The sequence below is a fragment of the Sinohyriopsis cumingii genome, chromosome 3 (genome assembly GCF_028554795.1).
Source record: "Sinohyriopsis cumingii isolate HCF-2022 chromosome 3, ASM2855479v2, whole genome shotgun sequence".
Taxonomy (NCBI): Eukaryota; Metazoa; Mollusca; class Bivalvia; order Unionida; family Unionidae; genus Sinohyriopsis; species Sinohyriopsis cumingii.
The window spans coordinates 122,546,526-122,564,747 of record NC_142963.1 but is presented as its reverse complement, the minus strand read 5'-3'; the positions used below and the strand labels follow the sequence as shown (position 1 = coordinate 122,564,747).

General features: G+C 32.1%; 1 protein-coding gene and 1 long non-coding RNA gene across 9 annotated transcripts in view; one reads left to right on the top strand and one right to left on the bottom strand.

Moving 5' to 3' along the window:
* The window catches only part of LOC149803750 (uncharacterized), a 54,533-nt gene extending 40,402 nt beyond the window's left edge, over nucleotides 1-14,131 (bottom strand). For 2 of the 8 annotated variants that reach the window (XM_089953517.1, XM_089953513.1), the window contains exon 1: nucleotides 13,998-14,106. Coding sequence is in view for 2 of the 8 variants with exons in the window: in XM_089953509.1 (XP_089809635.1) it covers nucleotides 10,930-11,044 (115 nt within the window). In the remaining 6 variants the exon portion in view is untranslated. Of the gene's footprint in view, nucleotides 1-10,925; nucleotides 11,157-13,997 lie in introns of those variants that run through there. The other 6 variants (XM_089953514.1, XM_089953512.1, XM_089953509.1 and 3 more) reach the window with 5 other exon arrangements.
* Nucleotides 11,163-17,697, top strand: LOC149803749 (uncharacterized). The gene is made up of 2 exons (XR_016420252.1): nucleotides 11,163-11,515; nucleotides 16,904-17,697. It is a non-coding gene; the product is annotated as an uncharacterized LOC149803749 (long non-coding RNA).
* The last annotated feature ends 525 nt before the right edge of the window (nucleotides 17,698-18,222 follow it).

The following is an 18,222-nucleotide window of genomic DNA, read 5'->3' as shown; positions in this document are numbered from 1 at the left end:
AAATTATGAAAAATATCATATGTTTGCTTGTAAAATGAAAAAAAAAATAAAGGAAAATTTAATAAACTACTGCCCTTGTTCATAAAATAAAATAAAAAATGGCTACAGTATCGGTCAATAACTAAACATAGGCAGTATCGGTCATTAACCACTCATGTGTTTTTGGTAATTTCTCTATTATTGTCAATCTAACGAGTTAACTAGAAAGAAAATATGAAATTAAACTTTACCCGGATAACTCCTCTTGTTCTAGAGGTGTTTGTGGGTTTCAGACACATTCGTCAAGTAAAGAAAGCGATGCTAAAATTTTTTTTTTGCATGTGCGCTATTTAATATGAGTGTTTTATTTTGCCATTGTGAACACGGTAAATAAGAACAATGATTCTATTGTTGTCAAATAGTTTGTAGCAAACGAATTTACCGTTTCCATACTTGACGAATTCCCTTCCTACCACAAGAATTTGGTATTTATATTTAACCACAAACCAGTCTCAAGCCGGAGGACACGTGAAACAGTCACATGAGATGTTTTGCTACGCGGCAGCTTGATTCAGCAATAGTCTGACATCTGGGCAGATTTCACAAAATAATGTTACAAATTCGAATGTTATAACTTAATTATCTCTGATCCGATTTGCGTTTTTTAAACATTAAACATAGTTTTATTGTCACAATAAGATACAATGGGCTTGGGCACACATTCTAACAAATTAGATATGCAAGTATTTCAACTTATTCAACATAACAACATAATAATAAAAAATGATGAGAGAGAGAGAGAGAGAGAGAGAGAGAGAGAACGACAGTAATAACGATTGGAGTAAGTTATTGAAATCGTCCTGTTGCAGTTATATATTTGCATACATGATGTAAAATTCATCAAAACACTAAATATAAGATAATAGCTGCATATGTCATTGAAAGTAATTTTCTCAGCAAACTCAGTTCGCTGTCTACTGTACTTGGGACAGAACATGAAGAAATGGTTTCGATCCCACTGTAGGAACAAACAGAGGTGTGAACAAGTTAAGCATGGTAAAAAACGGTTTTTAATAAGCTTAGATTATGTCGTAATCTAGTATCGATCATATAAAGAGTGCGATTAATAAAACTTGGCATTAGTTAGATGCGATTCTGGACATAAACACTATTTTAAAGCAATGTAAGACATACTACACTTAGTATAATGTTCGAGATTGTTCCACAAAGACACTGTTAAGGGTATAAAAGATGATTTGGTACAAATTAGCCTGAAATTATAAATCATCATATTATTTGAACGTCTTTATTCGGACACAGGAGGAGGGAGTAATTCAGTGGGATAGTCCGGAGTTTAGCTCATTTTAATGTTGTAGAGTCTTAATTATTTTTGTCTCTTTGGTCTAGTCTGTAGACTTTCCAACCATTTCAAAATAGAGAGATTGCCTACTAGTGTATTTTGGAAGTCCTGTAATTATTCTTGCTGCATCAAACTGTAGTTTTTCAAAATTTTCTGAATCGATCAACCAGCAACCGTCTCAGACTACACTGGCATATTCCAAGATTTGCGTAAAAAAACGTTCCCTATCTGGAAAATTACTTCTTTTTTTAAAAATGCATTATTATAAAGTGTTGAAATGCACATAGCTATGACATTGATTGCTTAAAGGAAATGTTATGATTTGAGTACGGGTGGCTATCTGGACTCGTCAGTTTCGAGTTTACGATTTAACGATAATTGTGCTTGAATTTAAATTTCGCACCAGTGTCGTCAAACATTATTCCATGGTTTTAAATTTGCAACATTAAAGCTTCTCTTTTTTTTTTGGTCAATTTTACGGGTAATTTATTTCGAGGGACAAAGTTGCAAAAATAACAAACATCGCTCTGATAAATTACATGCACATGTAGCATATTATACAGTTAAAGATCGACATAATAGATTTACCAATGGAAACTAAAATAAAATGAAAATTAATTTTAACAAATCATAATAAAGCCGATACTCTTTCGTTCAAACATAAAATACTTTTAGCAATATAGTTTGCCGTACAATCCATATTTTATTTAGTGCAAGATATAAATTTCTGACGAATTTTCACATGTCAAATTGTAACTTAGAAAAGAAAATAATAAAACACTGGAAATATTGCAAAAGCTTCTAAAATGTACGTCTCCGAGAAATAAAATATGTAACTTAATGCATTTCATATCGGCGCGAAACAAACGGTTAATGTTATTTCCTGGATAATGCCCACGACTTTCCATACAGGAGAGGAAGAAGTAGCTTTTAATACCAATAATAATAATAATAATAATAATAATAATAATAATAATAATAATAATAATGATGATGATGATGATGATAATAATAATAATAATGAGATCAGTTATTTCATTTCATTTGTAACCCGAGAACACAAGATTTATTTTACATAAACACTTCCATACGGTGTTACATTAGAATCAGATATTTGTTAAATCCTCCTACTGAATCAAGTTTCTATAACGTGATACATTAAGGTTTGCAATGTGTATTAATTTCTTATATGGTTTCTTAAAGTGAAACTAAACATAAAAATGTTTTGATTTTTTATTGACTCTGGGAGAGAGAGAGAGAGAAAGAGAGAGAGAGAGAGGGGGGGAGGGGGCATCATGAAAGTAATCACGATTTGAATAAGTTATGAAATCATCCTGTACCAGTTATATATTTGTATACATGATGTAAAATTCTATATTTTTCATTTGCATCGCCCATTCCCTAAAGCAGTAAATCTAAGATAATAGATGCATATGTCATTGAAAGTAATTTTCTCAGCAAACTCAGTTCGCTGTCTACTATACTTGGAACAGAACATGAAGAAATGGTTTCGATCCCACCGTAGGAAAAAACAGAGGTGTCAGCAAGTTGAGCATGGTAAAGATCAATTTTTAATGAGCTTAAAAAACATTCAGAGTTCGATTAATAAAACATGGCATTTTGCTAGATACGATATTTGGACATAAGCTACGTTTTCAAAGCACTGTAAGTCATACTACACTGAGTATAATTTCGAGATTGTTCCACAAAGATACTGTTAAGAGTATAAAAAGATGGTTTGGTAGAATTAGCCTGAAATTGCAAATGACCATTTAATTTGAACATCTTTGTTTGGAAACAGGGGAGGGATTAATTCAATGAAATAGTCCGGAGTTTAGATACTATTAATGTTGAAGAGTCTTAATTATTTCTGCCTCTTTTATATAGACTGTAGACTTTCCAACTATTTCAAATTAGAGAGATTGCCTACTAGTGTATTTTGGAAGTCCTTTAATTATTCTTGCTGCATCAAACTGTAGTTTTTCCAATTTTCCTAAATCGATCGACCAGCAATCGTCCCAGACTACATTGGCATATTCCAAGATTAGCGTAAAAACTTTCCTATCTGGTAAAATTACTTTTATTTTTTTTTTTTTTTGTTATTTTATAGTGTTGAAATTTGCATAGTTATGACATCGACTGCTTATAGGAAATGATATGCTATGAGTACGGGTGGCTATCTGGACTCTAACAATTCATCATTTTCGAGCTTACGATTTAATGATAATTGCGCTCTGTTTTAATTTTGCACCAGTGTCGCCGAACAGTATTCCATGGTGTTAAATTTGCTTTTTTAAAGCTTTTTTTGTCAATTTTACGGGTAATTTTTTCGAGGGACAAAGTTGCAAAAATAACAAAAATCACTCGGATAAATTACATGCACATGTATCATAATATACAGTAAAGACAGACATAATATATATACCAATGGAAACTAAAATAAAATGAAAATTAATATAAAATCATAATAAAGCCGATACTCTTTCGTTCAAACATAAAATACTTTTAGCAATATAGTTTGCCCTTCAATCCATATTTTATTTATTGCAATGTATCAATAAAAACTTGTACGTTTCCAATGAAATTTTTGTCACTTGTAAAATTGTAACTTAAAAAAGAAAGTAACAAAACTTTGGAAACATTGTAAAAACTTCTAAAATGTACGTCTCCGAGATATAAAATATTGAACTTGCTGTATTTCATATCGGCGCGAAACAAATGGTTAATGTTTTTCCTGGATAATGCCCACGACTTTCCATACAAGGAGAGGAAGAAGTAGTTTTTAATACCAATAATAATAATAATAACAACAACGATGATGATGATGATGATAATAATAATAATAATAATAATGAGATCATTTATTTTATTTCATTTGTAACCCAAGGTCACGAGATTTATCTTACCTTAACACCTCCATAAGGTGTTACATTAGAATAAAATATTAGTTAAATCCTCTTACTGAATCAAGTTTCTACAACGTGATACATTAAGGTTTGCAATGTGTAGTAATTTCTTCTATGGTTTCTTAAAGTGAAACTAAACATAAAAATGTTTTGATTTTATTCACTATGACCATGGGGGTGGGGGAGAGAGGGGGGTGGGGGAGAGAGAGAGATGGTGTATCTAGTGTACGTTTGGAAGATTGGGAGGTACAGAAAAATGTGTAAATGTGTTTAGTTTTCTTCTTTTCAAAGAATGAAAAGAGTACGAGACTAAATAACCCGTGACTATTTAAACTTGGCGCAAATTTATATTTTTATAATTAGCCGTGACATGTATAATGCAACTTAATTATGCATCAAGTATGCTGGAAGTGTTCTATTTTATGTTCAGTTGTGGAGTAAGTCAAGGCATAAATCTGTCGCCGCTAATTTTCTTTTTGCATAAATAACAAAGAAATTATTTGAAGTCGCTAATCTAGCAATAAATGATAAATATGTAGTTACATATGTAAAAAATTATGATTTTTTTATTTTTAGATGTATAGTTATATCATCAGAAATTTGAATAATGTACAAAAATGTAATGTATTTCATAAATATTTTCAAGGTTTTATCAATTTAATACCAGTAAAACTAAACTTACAATGTCCGACGGATTTCAAATTATGGTATGGTCCAATTGACATTGTGGACCGTTAAAATCGTTGTGGGTATAGAATTCACGCCATACTAGTAGCTCTTTTGAAGCTAAGAAATAAAACGTAGAAAAAGCGCATAAAGCCATTGTTTTGCTCTGTTGTTAAAAACGTTTCGGTTAATTTAAAAAAAGAAATTATACTATTAGCTCGTCTTATAAATTCTTTGTATGGATTTGAAGCCAAGGGTTTGAAAACAGAAATTATGGAGAAGAACACGGGCATTCTTAGACATTAAAGCCTTTTCTTTTTCGGGCAAAACATTCAAACAACTTTTAGCGATAGATTTCGCCGAACAAAACCAGATTTTAATCATTTCAAAACACTTAAGAACTTGTATATTTCTAATGGATTGATAAATTCACCAGAATGTACAAGTTCTTAATTATAAAACTGTAATTTAAGAAAATTTATTAAAAGAACTGAAAGCCCTGTCAGAACTTGCCAAATGTATGTCTCTGAGAAAGAAAAAATTTAATTTTCTTCATTTCGTTTTTATAAATATTAAATATGCTTAATTATAAATTAAATATTGCTCTTGAGTTTCATATTCGACAAATGCAGAAGAAGACAATAATGCAGAAATAGAAAAATAAGTAATGTATTCAAGGAAACTTAAAGACCTAATAATATTTCCTACCGTAAATATTCTCAGCATGTTTTTTTAAAAATATTTTCTAATTTCATGGTGTTTGTTTTTGTAATCATATCATTATATGTTTTTTTTTTTATCTTATAGGTGTTGTCTAATGTTGTAAAGCGCTTAGAGCTTCTAAAGATTAGACGCTATACAAAGTCCTCATTATTATTAAATATTTTATATTCAGGTAATTAATACATGCAAAACTACAGTTTGAATGTCAGGTTGTCGCAATAAATACCATCAGATAGCAAAAAGGGGATGGTCTAATCGAAATTATAGACCAAAATAAACATCTGAGTTTATATTTCACGAAATGCAAGTAACTGGTTTTTTTTATAAAGCTAAACATGAAATGTAGAAAAGCGCACGGAGATTTGCATTTGCGCCTTGTTAAAAATATTTCCATTAATTTACACAAGAAATGATGCGTATTAGCTTAACTTATCAATTCTTTGTATGGATTTGAAACTTAGGGTTTGAAAACATAAGACATGTGGAGAAGTACACGGGCATTCCTAAACATATTCAAACCTACACTCTTGCGGTCAAAACATTCAAACTACTTTTAACGATAGATTTCCCGGAGGAAAAAAGGTTTTAATAATTAAAAAACAATTAAGAACGTGTACATTTATGATGAATTTATCATCCGTATACTTTTAGTTTACGATGAATTTCTTTAAAATTTTTTAAATCCCAATTAGATCTTGTTAAATTCATATAACTGAGAAATAAAATAACTAACTTTCTGCATTTTATTGTTGTAAATATTAAACATCTTCGATTTACAGCCGAATATAAATGGGATATTGCTCATGGCATTCATTTTCGATACGCGAAGAATTTAATAATAATAATAATAAGTCGTCTTTATTTTATTTTATATTTTAACACGGGTCCACAGAATTTATCATACATGTATGTTTTCTTCAGCATTGATTAAATTAAATTCATACGGTGCTACAACCTGAGCTAATTTCTATAGCGATATTAAGATTTGCTAGCGTGTAACAAGTTCTTTCATGGTTTCTTCAAGTGAAGAAAAGTTAAACAAAGTTTTTATTTTATTCGCTATTGGGGGGGGGGGGGGTTTGGGGAGGGGGCGGGTATAATGTTCCATGAGTTTTCATTGTCCCGAGTAAGTTTGGACGATATAGAAAAAATGCGTAAATCGGTTTACGTTTGTTTGTTTTTACACAGGATACAAAGTGTTGGAGACTAAATAAACATGATTGGTGATTATATAATTAATATATTTTAGAGTGAGATGTGATATGTGTAATATAATTAAATCACACACACACACACACACACACACTTTATTGCATATATATACACATAACTTAAAATCACAAGCTTTACCAATCACCCGTCTATTACATGCAAGCGCTCAAGAAGCTTGTAAATGTCGATCGAATCTAAATATATTTAAAACGAATTAAACGAAAATAAATATGACATTGATTTAGAACAAAATTGTGAACTTGTGAAAAAGTTGTCAATAATAAATTAATCAGTATTAAAACTTTAACATTGGCTTTAATATTTACGATGGGAAAACGCAACCCTAACTGGGTGATGGGAAGTATGACGTTTACATTATTCATCAGATTGTTTGTCTTTCCAAATAGAAATTAATGCTTACATTTTTATATTTCACATCAACCCTGAATTTGTTTTACGTAAATTTCCTCAAAGTTTTCACTCCGTCTGCCTTGATATTTATTGCTTACAAGAAACATTAAGTGAAATTGAACATGAGACAAGGTAAACTTCACATACACAAAAATTAAACATTTCCCCTCATATAAAAATAACACCTGATGTCTATTGCATATACGACTTTTTTCCCCACTTGTTTTACTGCCTGCTATTCGTTAGATGCAGATATGGTACGTAATGCAGTTATTTTCCTCGCAAAATGCTTTTGACTAAAACTTTCCAAATACATTTTATTTTTTTAGGACTTCAGCATTGATTACTTTCCCCCAGATTTTGTGTTTATTGTTTATTACTCCTATATCTGATTATATCAGGACTTGTTTGTCATGTTTTTATCTTAATTTTTATCTTAATGTTTGTGCATTTACATAATTCTTTTTCATTCAGTAATGGAACTATCATGTGGAGAAATTGTACAATGATATTACAGTTTTAACATTCAACAAACATTATACTGAATACTACACAATATAGACGATTGTGTAATAAAAGCAGATCAAATAATGGTATTAGGTTAGCAACACTCTGGAAAAATACGCTAACAGATATGGGTTTGTTGAAGTTTGAATGTGGCATGATTCTGTAAATTCCTTCAAATGTATTCTAATTTTCGGACAAAGAGTTTCAGATATTATTTTTCTTTCAAACTGGATTAATAAATTATATATATATATATATATATATATATATATATATATATATATATATATATATATATATATATATATATATATATATATATATATATATAAACTGACTCTAGTCTCGAATACTATTTCAGTTTTTGTGTAACTAAAAATGTTGAACAGCTCTGACAAAACCCGCAGGGATTTCTCATAATATGAAAACTTAAAATGGGAGATGTGGAAGCAGAAGCGTAGCAACACATTCTGACCCCAACACCGTGCAAAACTTTATTACAGAGCCTTTCTCTCCCTCAAAAAAGTTGTTTGGTAGACATTTTGGCTCCCCACTGGACCTGCCCCCCTCCATCCACGGGTGTTTACAGAGTTGCCTGGCGGTTGCTATGCATCTATGCGGAAACAATATAATCTAATAGAAGAAGAAAAATTATTGTATGTTATGTGATAACCATTATCTTGAAGACGAGTATCAGTAAAATTTGCATGCGAAATGTTTAAAATAACCGCGAGGTTATTATTATTATCATCATCATCATCATCATTATTATTAATATTATCATTATTATTATTATTATTATTATTATTATCTGCAGTAGTAGTAATTTGGTATAAAGATTGTTTTATTTATCCATTCTCTCCTTTCCAGGTAATGTCAATTACCTTTATAAAGTTTCTTTTTCAGGTTGCATGTATAGCAGTTGATATTCACGCACTATTCGCTGTATGTACATATTTACAAGAATAAGTACTGAATGAAAAACAATTACAAAAACATCTTTCAGTTATGAAATAACATAGTAACATTTGGGCTCTGTAAAAATACAAATGAGTGTTATTGCCATTTTTGTTGTTGTCGTTGTTTATAAGAATAAGTAGTGCATTAAAAAAAATTAAAATATCGTTCTACTACGAAGCATCAGTTTGACTCAGTAAAAATACAAATAATAATAACAAACAACAACAACAACAACAACAATAATAATAATAATAATAATATTATTATTATTATTATTATTATTATTGTTGTTGTTGTTGTGTTGATTTATTTTTCGTTTTGGAGTGGGGATTCAACTAAATTAGTGATGATTCTATTGTTCATCTACCATTTTAAAAAAACACTAAAAAAAACACAAAGTACAGACAATAAAGAATTATTTGAATACGAACGTTCTGGAAGAACAAAAAATTAACAATAGCAATATACAAATCTCTCTCTCTCTCTCTCTCTCTCTCTCTCTTCCCCCCCCCCCAAAAAAAAAAAAAACAAACAAATGTTCTAAAAGTTGATACAAATAAATTATTTTCATTTTTATTGCCGAAGCTAAACATTTGTAAATTTTTCACAACATTGATAAAATTAAGGAAGAAAAATCTCAAGTTTGGAATCTACTCATCGGCTATTATTTTGTGCACATAAATGACGATTAACAAGTTCTGTTATTTTCAATTATCATATTTCATAAGAATTAATCATAAGAATTTTGTGATTCCCAAACCGATATTTTGAATGATAACATTTATTTATTTTATTTACAATTCAACCTCCCATGACGCCCCCACACACCCACCCAAGATGAAACCTCTTCAGGCAGGGTCTGATGTCCCCCCTGTCTTCACCATTTTATTTGTATAATTAACCTCTCCTCAACAAACACCTCCCTAATCCTGGCAAAATGTATAAATTCCATTTGAGGCTGTTCACGAGAGGTTGCACTGTATTTACTTATATTTTTGGGTATCATGAAATAATAATAATAATAATAATAATAACGTCTTTCATTCAGGCGTTCCTTTGATAATCAGTATTCAGAAATCATCAATGACCCTCTCTCTCTCTCTCTCTCTCAACAAAGGGGTTTTGATTGATTTAATTTTGAAATGATAAAAGATTAATTAAATTTACTTGCAAATATTGGGATTTATGTTTTGGATGCTGAAAGAAACAAATGTATTTTAAACTGGAACATATGGATAAAATTTATGCTGAAAAATATCTGCCTTAAAATCAACGCACAGGGTATCGTATTAGCTGACCATTAGAATTTTTTTTTTCTTTTCTTCAAATCAGCATACTTTTACGTAATACTATTTGGCATGAAACGGGATTCCAAAACCAACATACCGATTTAGACATTTTTTTTCTTTATTTGCTGTGCATTTTATTTATTTATTTATATCAGGTGTCATAAAATGTATAAAGACATTTTAATAAAATTATGAAGACAAAAAAAATCTTGCACAAACATAATCACCTCTCTCTCTCTCTCTCTCTCTCTCTCTCACACACACACGCACACACACACACACACACACACGCGCGCGCGCGCGCACAAAATAGCGCATTTAAATAAGCACATGTGCTCGCAATACCAGTATCAAGATTTATAATTCTGAAAACGTGTGTGGAATATTCTATGCAAATAAAATGGATGGATTTTGTTTCTTCTTCAAATACAAACACCAACATCACCATCACCACCACAACCACAGCGCCAACACCAATACGGGGGAAAATAAAATCAGCAAGGACTAATATGATGACGACGACAGTGATAATAAAAACATTAAAGTTTACAATGACTTTATGTAAATAATTCGGACTTTGATATGACATGTGCGTCATTTACAACAACAATAATAATAATAATAATAATAATAATAATAAATCAAATGAAAAGAGATGGACAAACATCAGCCTTCCCATGTCTCCATCAACAAAGAGTGTGAAGTTAATTATTGACACTATGGATAGACACCAGAAGACCGACGTAAAGTTTCTTCATTATGACAACAAGTCTGAGGCCCACCACAATGGTGAGAAAGTCAAGAAAGTTTGGCAAACTTGCAAGAAGTGCACCTGAGTGCGAACAAGTACTTTCAACGAAAACCTTGCAGCAGCAAGATTTGTTGCATAGTAGTTACAAGAGAATAACTGACCTACCCTGCTTGCCGTCCTTATTGTCTCTCGAGATTATCAGTGTCGGGGAAGAGCTTCGTTTTTTTGAGGTTACCCTGTCAGTTGATGAGTGAAATTTGGTCGTACAAGTTTGGGTCATGTACACGGAAACCGGCCTCTCTTCCTCAACCAATCAGCTTCAAGAACCGATATCTATCCACCTTGCTCAATATCTGATGACCACGCCTTTTCCTGAAAGGTGACTTCCGCTTCTGAAATAAAGATGGCTTCCATCCTCCATTTCACACATTTCTTTTTCGGGATGCTTTTTGCGGAAGGGATGACTCAATTAACAAATTCATAATATATTTTTTTGCCATTGTTCAAAAGTAGAAGAAATCGAATTTAATACATTTGACGAACCATAATGTGCCTTACGTGCATCTAAAACCCTGTTCGTCATTGTCTATTTCAACTCTGTGAATTGTCACATCAAACTGTACAGAAATCCACGCAGAATGTGATAGACAAAGTATCTCGACAATTGAAGAAGAAATAAGAAGATGTAATAAAAAAAGTGTACTGAAATGAAATTCCAAGGTATGACCAACGTATCAAGTTCAAGAGATCCGTAAGTACATCTTGAACAAGAGCTAGTTGTTTAAAGTCTCTTACACTTTTCTCATACCTGGATGGGATCAATTTTTTTTATCGATAACTCTCACAAAAAACAAAGCTGTAAAATACTCAAAAGGTCCGGGTAAAAACTCCTTTTTATTTCTTTAAAATACAGACCAGGATTATTTGCTTTAAAATTGTCTTTCTTTCTTTCTCTTTTTCGTGCTGATGATTCATTCATACATTTTCTTTTTCTACTCACATTAATTAATTAATTAATTAATTAATTAATTAATTTAATTATTTATTTATTTATGTAAATAACTATAGTTAAGGCTATAACTAAGTAACCACCACAACCAACAACCGACTAATAAACTATGCAGCTTTTTTTCACTGCTATAAATAACTAATATCATCTCGCTAAATAATGAACTAAATGAATGAATGAATGAATTAATTAATTAATTAATTAATTAATAACATAAATAAATAAACAAACAAATTAATTCATTAATAATGCCCACATAAATTACTTCATGTAGCAAGCAAACAAGTAAACAAACCTAACAAACTAATTAACTAATTAATTAGATGAATGCCATTTTCTCATCCATAATATCAACACTGATTGATGTGCATGTGTAAAATAAGATACATGTTTATCCCGAATATATTTAGGCTGTCATTCAATATTTATTTATTTATTTATTTATTTATTTAATTTTATTGTCTTTTAATTTTTAACAAGTTTATGCCGTTATCAAGTTGATGACTCGATTTATATTATTTGGTTGAAAATCTATTTGTTTGTGATTTGTTAACTGAGAAAAATTGATCTTCCAGCATAATTCAGCCCGCTTTCATTTCATTCTTTGAAATGAAGAATTAAAACAATGTCACAGCCTATAACATCGTATACATACTTGTGCAATCAAATGCAACAATAACAGACTGATACTGAAATGAACCATCATCGTCATCATTGCCATCATCGTCATCTTCATTATTATTGCAGTGAGCTATCATGTTTTAAAGACATATTTTGGTTCTGTATTTAATGCAACTTTGCAAATAATGCAAAATGGTCCTCTTCTTAATCAGCAGTATAGGTATACATTTATGCTTTTCAAAATTTAATTTTTTAGAAGAATGATTGTTGAATATATTGTAACTCTTATTAAGTTATTTATTTCTTCAGTTTCGTTATTAACTAACGATTTTGGAGAATTTAAACTTGTATTCGCAAAAAGAAATCATAAAAAAATAACATTTTATAAAAAATAAGTTAAGATTGTTTGTGTCGTTTAGTTTTATTTCAATGTTACAGTCCTAATTGTTTAATAATACAGTAAATGGATGACCTCTGGCTCACTCCATTGTGATAAATGGAGATAAAGATTTTTCCATACATGAAATAAACTCGGATAAATTGTGACTAGGTGTAATATTCTTGGGAAAACACAATACAAATGTCCACATTGTAAAGTAAGTACATGCATATGACATTTGAAGCACGTACGTTTGAGATTTATGATATACAAAATACTTTCTTTCTCTAAATACAAAATCTAGCATGTTGCAGCGACATGTTTATTAGAAATAATGTCAACAAACGTTTGTAAAAAAGATGTATCTCTGCACTAGTTTAAGTTTTGTTATTACAAAGTCTTGTCACGTCATTGCTGACTTCTTAATTCTCTCCTTTGCAAAGTTTGAAGTGTGTTTTGAAATGCAATGTTCTTTTCTGTTATATTATATTATATTTTATTATATTATATTATATTATATTATATTATATTATATTATATTATATTATGTTGTTATATTATATTATATTATATTATATTATATTATAACTGAGCAGAGTAGTATGCACAATGCATACCTAATTGCATACATACACATATACATGTATGCATGTATACACGTACAACGCAGGCACATACATGCATGCACATACATACATACATACATACACACACATACACACACGTACCTACCTACCTACCTACATACATACATATATACATACAAGACCTTTTTGCCTGATGATTGACATGAGCATCAAACTAATATCCTCTCTCGGTCTAAACTGTACAGCCATGGGAAATCTTTCAAATTTTAAAGAAGTTAACCTGTCTTAAATTAGCTATTTTATATGGGGGGATTTTATATGGGGGGGGGGGAGATAATCTAAAAACAATTTCTTGCAGTGCAATATAAAATAACGACTGAAATCAAGCACTCTTTAAAAGACACTGCTGCATTGTCTATTAAAAGGCTCTTTACAGCAAGTAATACAGTAGGGTATGCCATGCATCCTTAATAGAGAGTCGTCCTTTAAATGAAGAAGTCCATTTGAAAGAGTTTACATTATTTTTGTGCATCGCAGAAACACACATTTAGCTGCTAATTCAAATATACACCGCGAGCAAATATCTATTTTATGTATATTTATATATATATATATATATATATATAAACTTGCTTACCTATCTCCATCAATCCTATATCTCCAGATTTTAAAACGAATAAAAGGCACAAATGTTTTGTTGAAACTGAATAAAATGCACGACTTGGATGAACATAAATCATTCCCCATCGTTATTTCTGGGAATTTAGTGGGCATGCTGCATTTTTGGGTGATACTGAGTTCTATTCTAATCATTTCGGAAAACTGGATAACCTCTAAAATGTATTGCGGAAAATGTAAGTACGTTTGTACTAGACTTAGAAGATCGCGATAAAATGCACCAACATGCATAGTTAAGAAGCATTAACTAGCCTACAACAAGCATGTTCGTTTACAAGCACCAATTAATTTCCCCCACCCACCCATTTATGAATAGATTAAATACACATAGTGGTGGACAAATTATTAATTTATAGGACTGTTGTTCATATTAAATCTATTTTCTGCACTTGATAATACATCTATATAGAAATGATTAATGTGGTCAGGAGTGGTTCATCGTCATCGTCATTTTCGGTCGTAGAAATTCTAGGTCATTTGGTTTCCCGGGAAGTAGTCGGTTGAACGTTTTCGGTAAACGTTCAACCTTTCTATGCTTTTGTCGACGAACAGTTACGTCAGGATTGACCTTGTACTTAAATAGCTTTGCCTATTCAATGCGCAAACAGGTATTTATAGTTTTCTCATGGAAACTTTGGGGTCATTGGATGGAGAAAAAAAAAAGGACGCGCGCGCACGCACGCGCACACACACGCAACCCTCTCTAACCATTTTTTTTTCTTTTCCAGTGAGCATAATTCTTTCGCTTACTAGCAGATATTTTTTAGAACTTATCTGTGATGAAAAATCCGTGTTACTTATTTCAAAATCATGTTTATTTCAAAACCGAGAATAATACACAGCAGAAACGCCTTTCAGACTTTTTTCTTCTTCCAGTCAGTTCTTAATTTAACTTTTACAATTATAATTCAGGAGTGAATACTACGTTTACCTTTCTGATCCTAGTATAATGTTTAACACAGAAACACATTTCGGTGGTGTAGATAATCAACCCGTTTACTATTTCACTACTGCTCAGGTGGCCTACTGGTTTGAGCGACTGCCTTGGATGCGGAAGGTCGCGGGTTCGAAGAAGCCCGGCCCATTCATACCAAAGACTTTTAAAAATGGTACTTGCATCGGCCTAAACTGGCGCTCAGAATTAAGAGGTCAGTGTTAGGACTGGTCGACCTGGTGTCAGGATAATGTGACTGGGTGGGACATCATGCTACATGCCCCATTGGTAGACATCACTATAAACTGCCACACTGCAGATATTCTTAGCGATTTGACTCCAAAATTGTTGAAGCTATGAAATTGTTGAAGCTATTAAAAAAATCCAAATTACACACACACACACACACACACACACACTTTATAATTGCATATTGAAAGTTTGATTTTAGTTACATTTTTTTTTATTTCAAAGTATTTACATTAGTATATACTACTTACTATCTTCGAATTCTCAACGTAATTTCAGAAGAGTCAGTTTTCGAGTGATGGGATTTGTCCTGTGGAAAAAGTCAAATTGTTAAAATAATTTTCAGGTAGAAATTTATAAGTGACTGTCTTGTTAATAATAGCATTAAAGTCAGTCCACGATAAATCCTAAAGTCAGTCCACGATAAGTCCTAAAGTCAGTCCACGACAAGTTCATTTGCATCTTCTAGGTCAATCATATGCACAGGGTTTCGTTATAAAGAAAATTAGGAAAATTGTTATATTGTTTCAGGTTAGACTCCTAATTTTCTTTGTAGCGAACCCCTGTGATCCTATCGATTATATCTGGAGTGTATGCATATAGCTGCCATTCTAACCACCTCGGCTAGTTACGAAACAAATGTTGAATGAGAAGATGAGAATGCATGGAACTATTCTTTCGATATCTCGGTCAATCCAAATAGCCAAGGTGGTTCGAATAAATTGCGTTTTTTTTTGTTTTTTTTTTGCGAGAAATTTCATGCAAACAAAATATAATTTTTCTGGAAATTACTGCGCCGACAAATTCCGAAGCATATTTTCGTCTCGCAGAAATAGCAGAGGTGGTCCGAATACATGAACGATAAAACTTATCCATAGCAGAAGTGGTTCGAATGGATGAACCCTAAAATTTAATCCATAGCAGAAGTGGTCCAAATGAACGTTTAAAAAAAAAAAAAAAAAAAAAAAAAAAATCGATCTCCATCGTTGCCATGTTTATTTTTCACCGCTGACTTAAAAGTCACATTAGACAGAAATATTAGGTCGTCGCGTTTAGGTTTCTTAATTATATTTCAGTTGTTCCCACAAAGGGCAGGGCTGAATGAAGTCTATCTGCACAGTTCGTTTGTTTGCGATCTTATTACTAATTACACATATTTAAATACACAATATCAAACCATAATTACAAGGTAGCGATGAAGTTTTCAAAACGCAAACCAGGTTTATAGCCCTGTTAGAAAGCACATGTTTTACACTTTCCAAATTGTGGGTTCGATTTCCGGTTGTTTGTAACGTGCAAATAGTTATTGACTGGTTTTCCGTAAGTATTGTGGTTTCCTTCCCTCTCAAAGACCACTCAGTATAACTATATTTCGAGTATACTTAACATAAACGTCTGGTCCCACTTCTACAAAAACTGAACCAAGGTTTAGAATTTTAAAAGTATGTAATATATTATTATATTGCTTGTATCTATATATAAGCACATAGATGTAACGATGCACGGACTTCATGAAGATCTGACAGCAACCGTTTAGGGGTCATGTTCTGGCAACTTATGTTATTACCATGATTGCAAATTTTATCATCCAGTCAGATGAAGTCTAATATATTCGCGTTTGGAGACGGAGTACTGTGGATGAAGAGCATAAATGTGTACTGAACGATTTGATTTACTTTCAGATTTTTTGAAGCTGCATTTCCATTGGCTAATACAAAGATCACCAGAACAGGGGTCGTCGTTAGATCTTCACGTAGGACAGCGGAGATCTTATTTTAATTAGATTGTATTATATTGGTTTGAAGATTACTGGTATCTGTATTACGGACATTGGTTTAATGCTAAATAAAGAAGTGAGAGAACGCAATAAAGAAGTGAGGGAATGCATGTTATTCAGATGCGGGAGGACAATGACAAGCGCAGAAAAGTAAGGGAACGCGCAAAAAAAAAAAGCAAAGGAACGCCGTTCACTAGCGTTCCCACAGCACTACACACATATTTACGGACACTACTAGGGCAGGTATTCCACAGACATATATGTTACGAACACTATCAGGGAAGGTATCCCACGAGCGTGAGTCTTACGGACACTACTAAGGCAGATATTCCACGGGTGGCAGTCTTACGGACACTACTAAGGCAGATATTCCACGGGTGGCAGTCTTACGGACACTACTAGGCAGATATTCCACGGGCATCTCTCTTACGAATACTACTAAGGCAGTTATTCCACGCGCATCTGTCTTATGGACACTGCTGTTTTGAAAGTAATATGATTTCTAAAGGAATTTGTTTCACCATGAGACTGTTTACCGACGATTCTTCCCTTCATTATTCATCTCCATGCATGATGTAAACTGAAACGTAAACGAATCATAATATGAATACTTTGATACGATGGCACATGAAACTTAAGACTGAGTTATACCCTTTATAAAATATATTTTACACTATGCATAAACACAGATCTACATCACTTTCGTTCAGTTACATAATCTTCTGGCTTGTACCTTTCTTCCTATAGATTATACTGCAACCTTTTCGTTCAGTCGCATACTCATCTAGACTTGTGTCTTTCTTCATACTGTAAGTGGTTGCTTCATACAGATCATGCTAATAGAAGAGTGTAGGTCACATATTAGGGTCGTTACGAATGAGATACAGAGTATCGGTAATTTGATATAGAGATGACGTGGAAGGGAAGAAACGATTCATTATATATCCGTATTTACAACTCGTTGAGCTCTTTCTACTTTTATCTCCTAATTTACAAATTATACACGATGCATGCATGTATGTATGTGTGTATGTATGTATGTATGGATGGATGGATGGATGGATGCATGCATGCATGCATGCATGTATGTATGTATGTGGCATTTTACGGGACCGCTTTAGTGGCCTAAGTCGTTAGAGCGTCATCCTCGGATGCTGAAGGTCGCAGATCTCGAACTCCAACCGAGTCATACCATAACAACGATGGACACAAACTGGGGGTAGC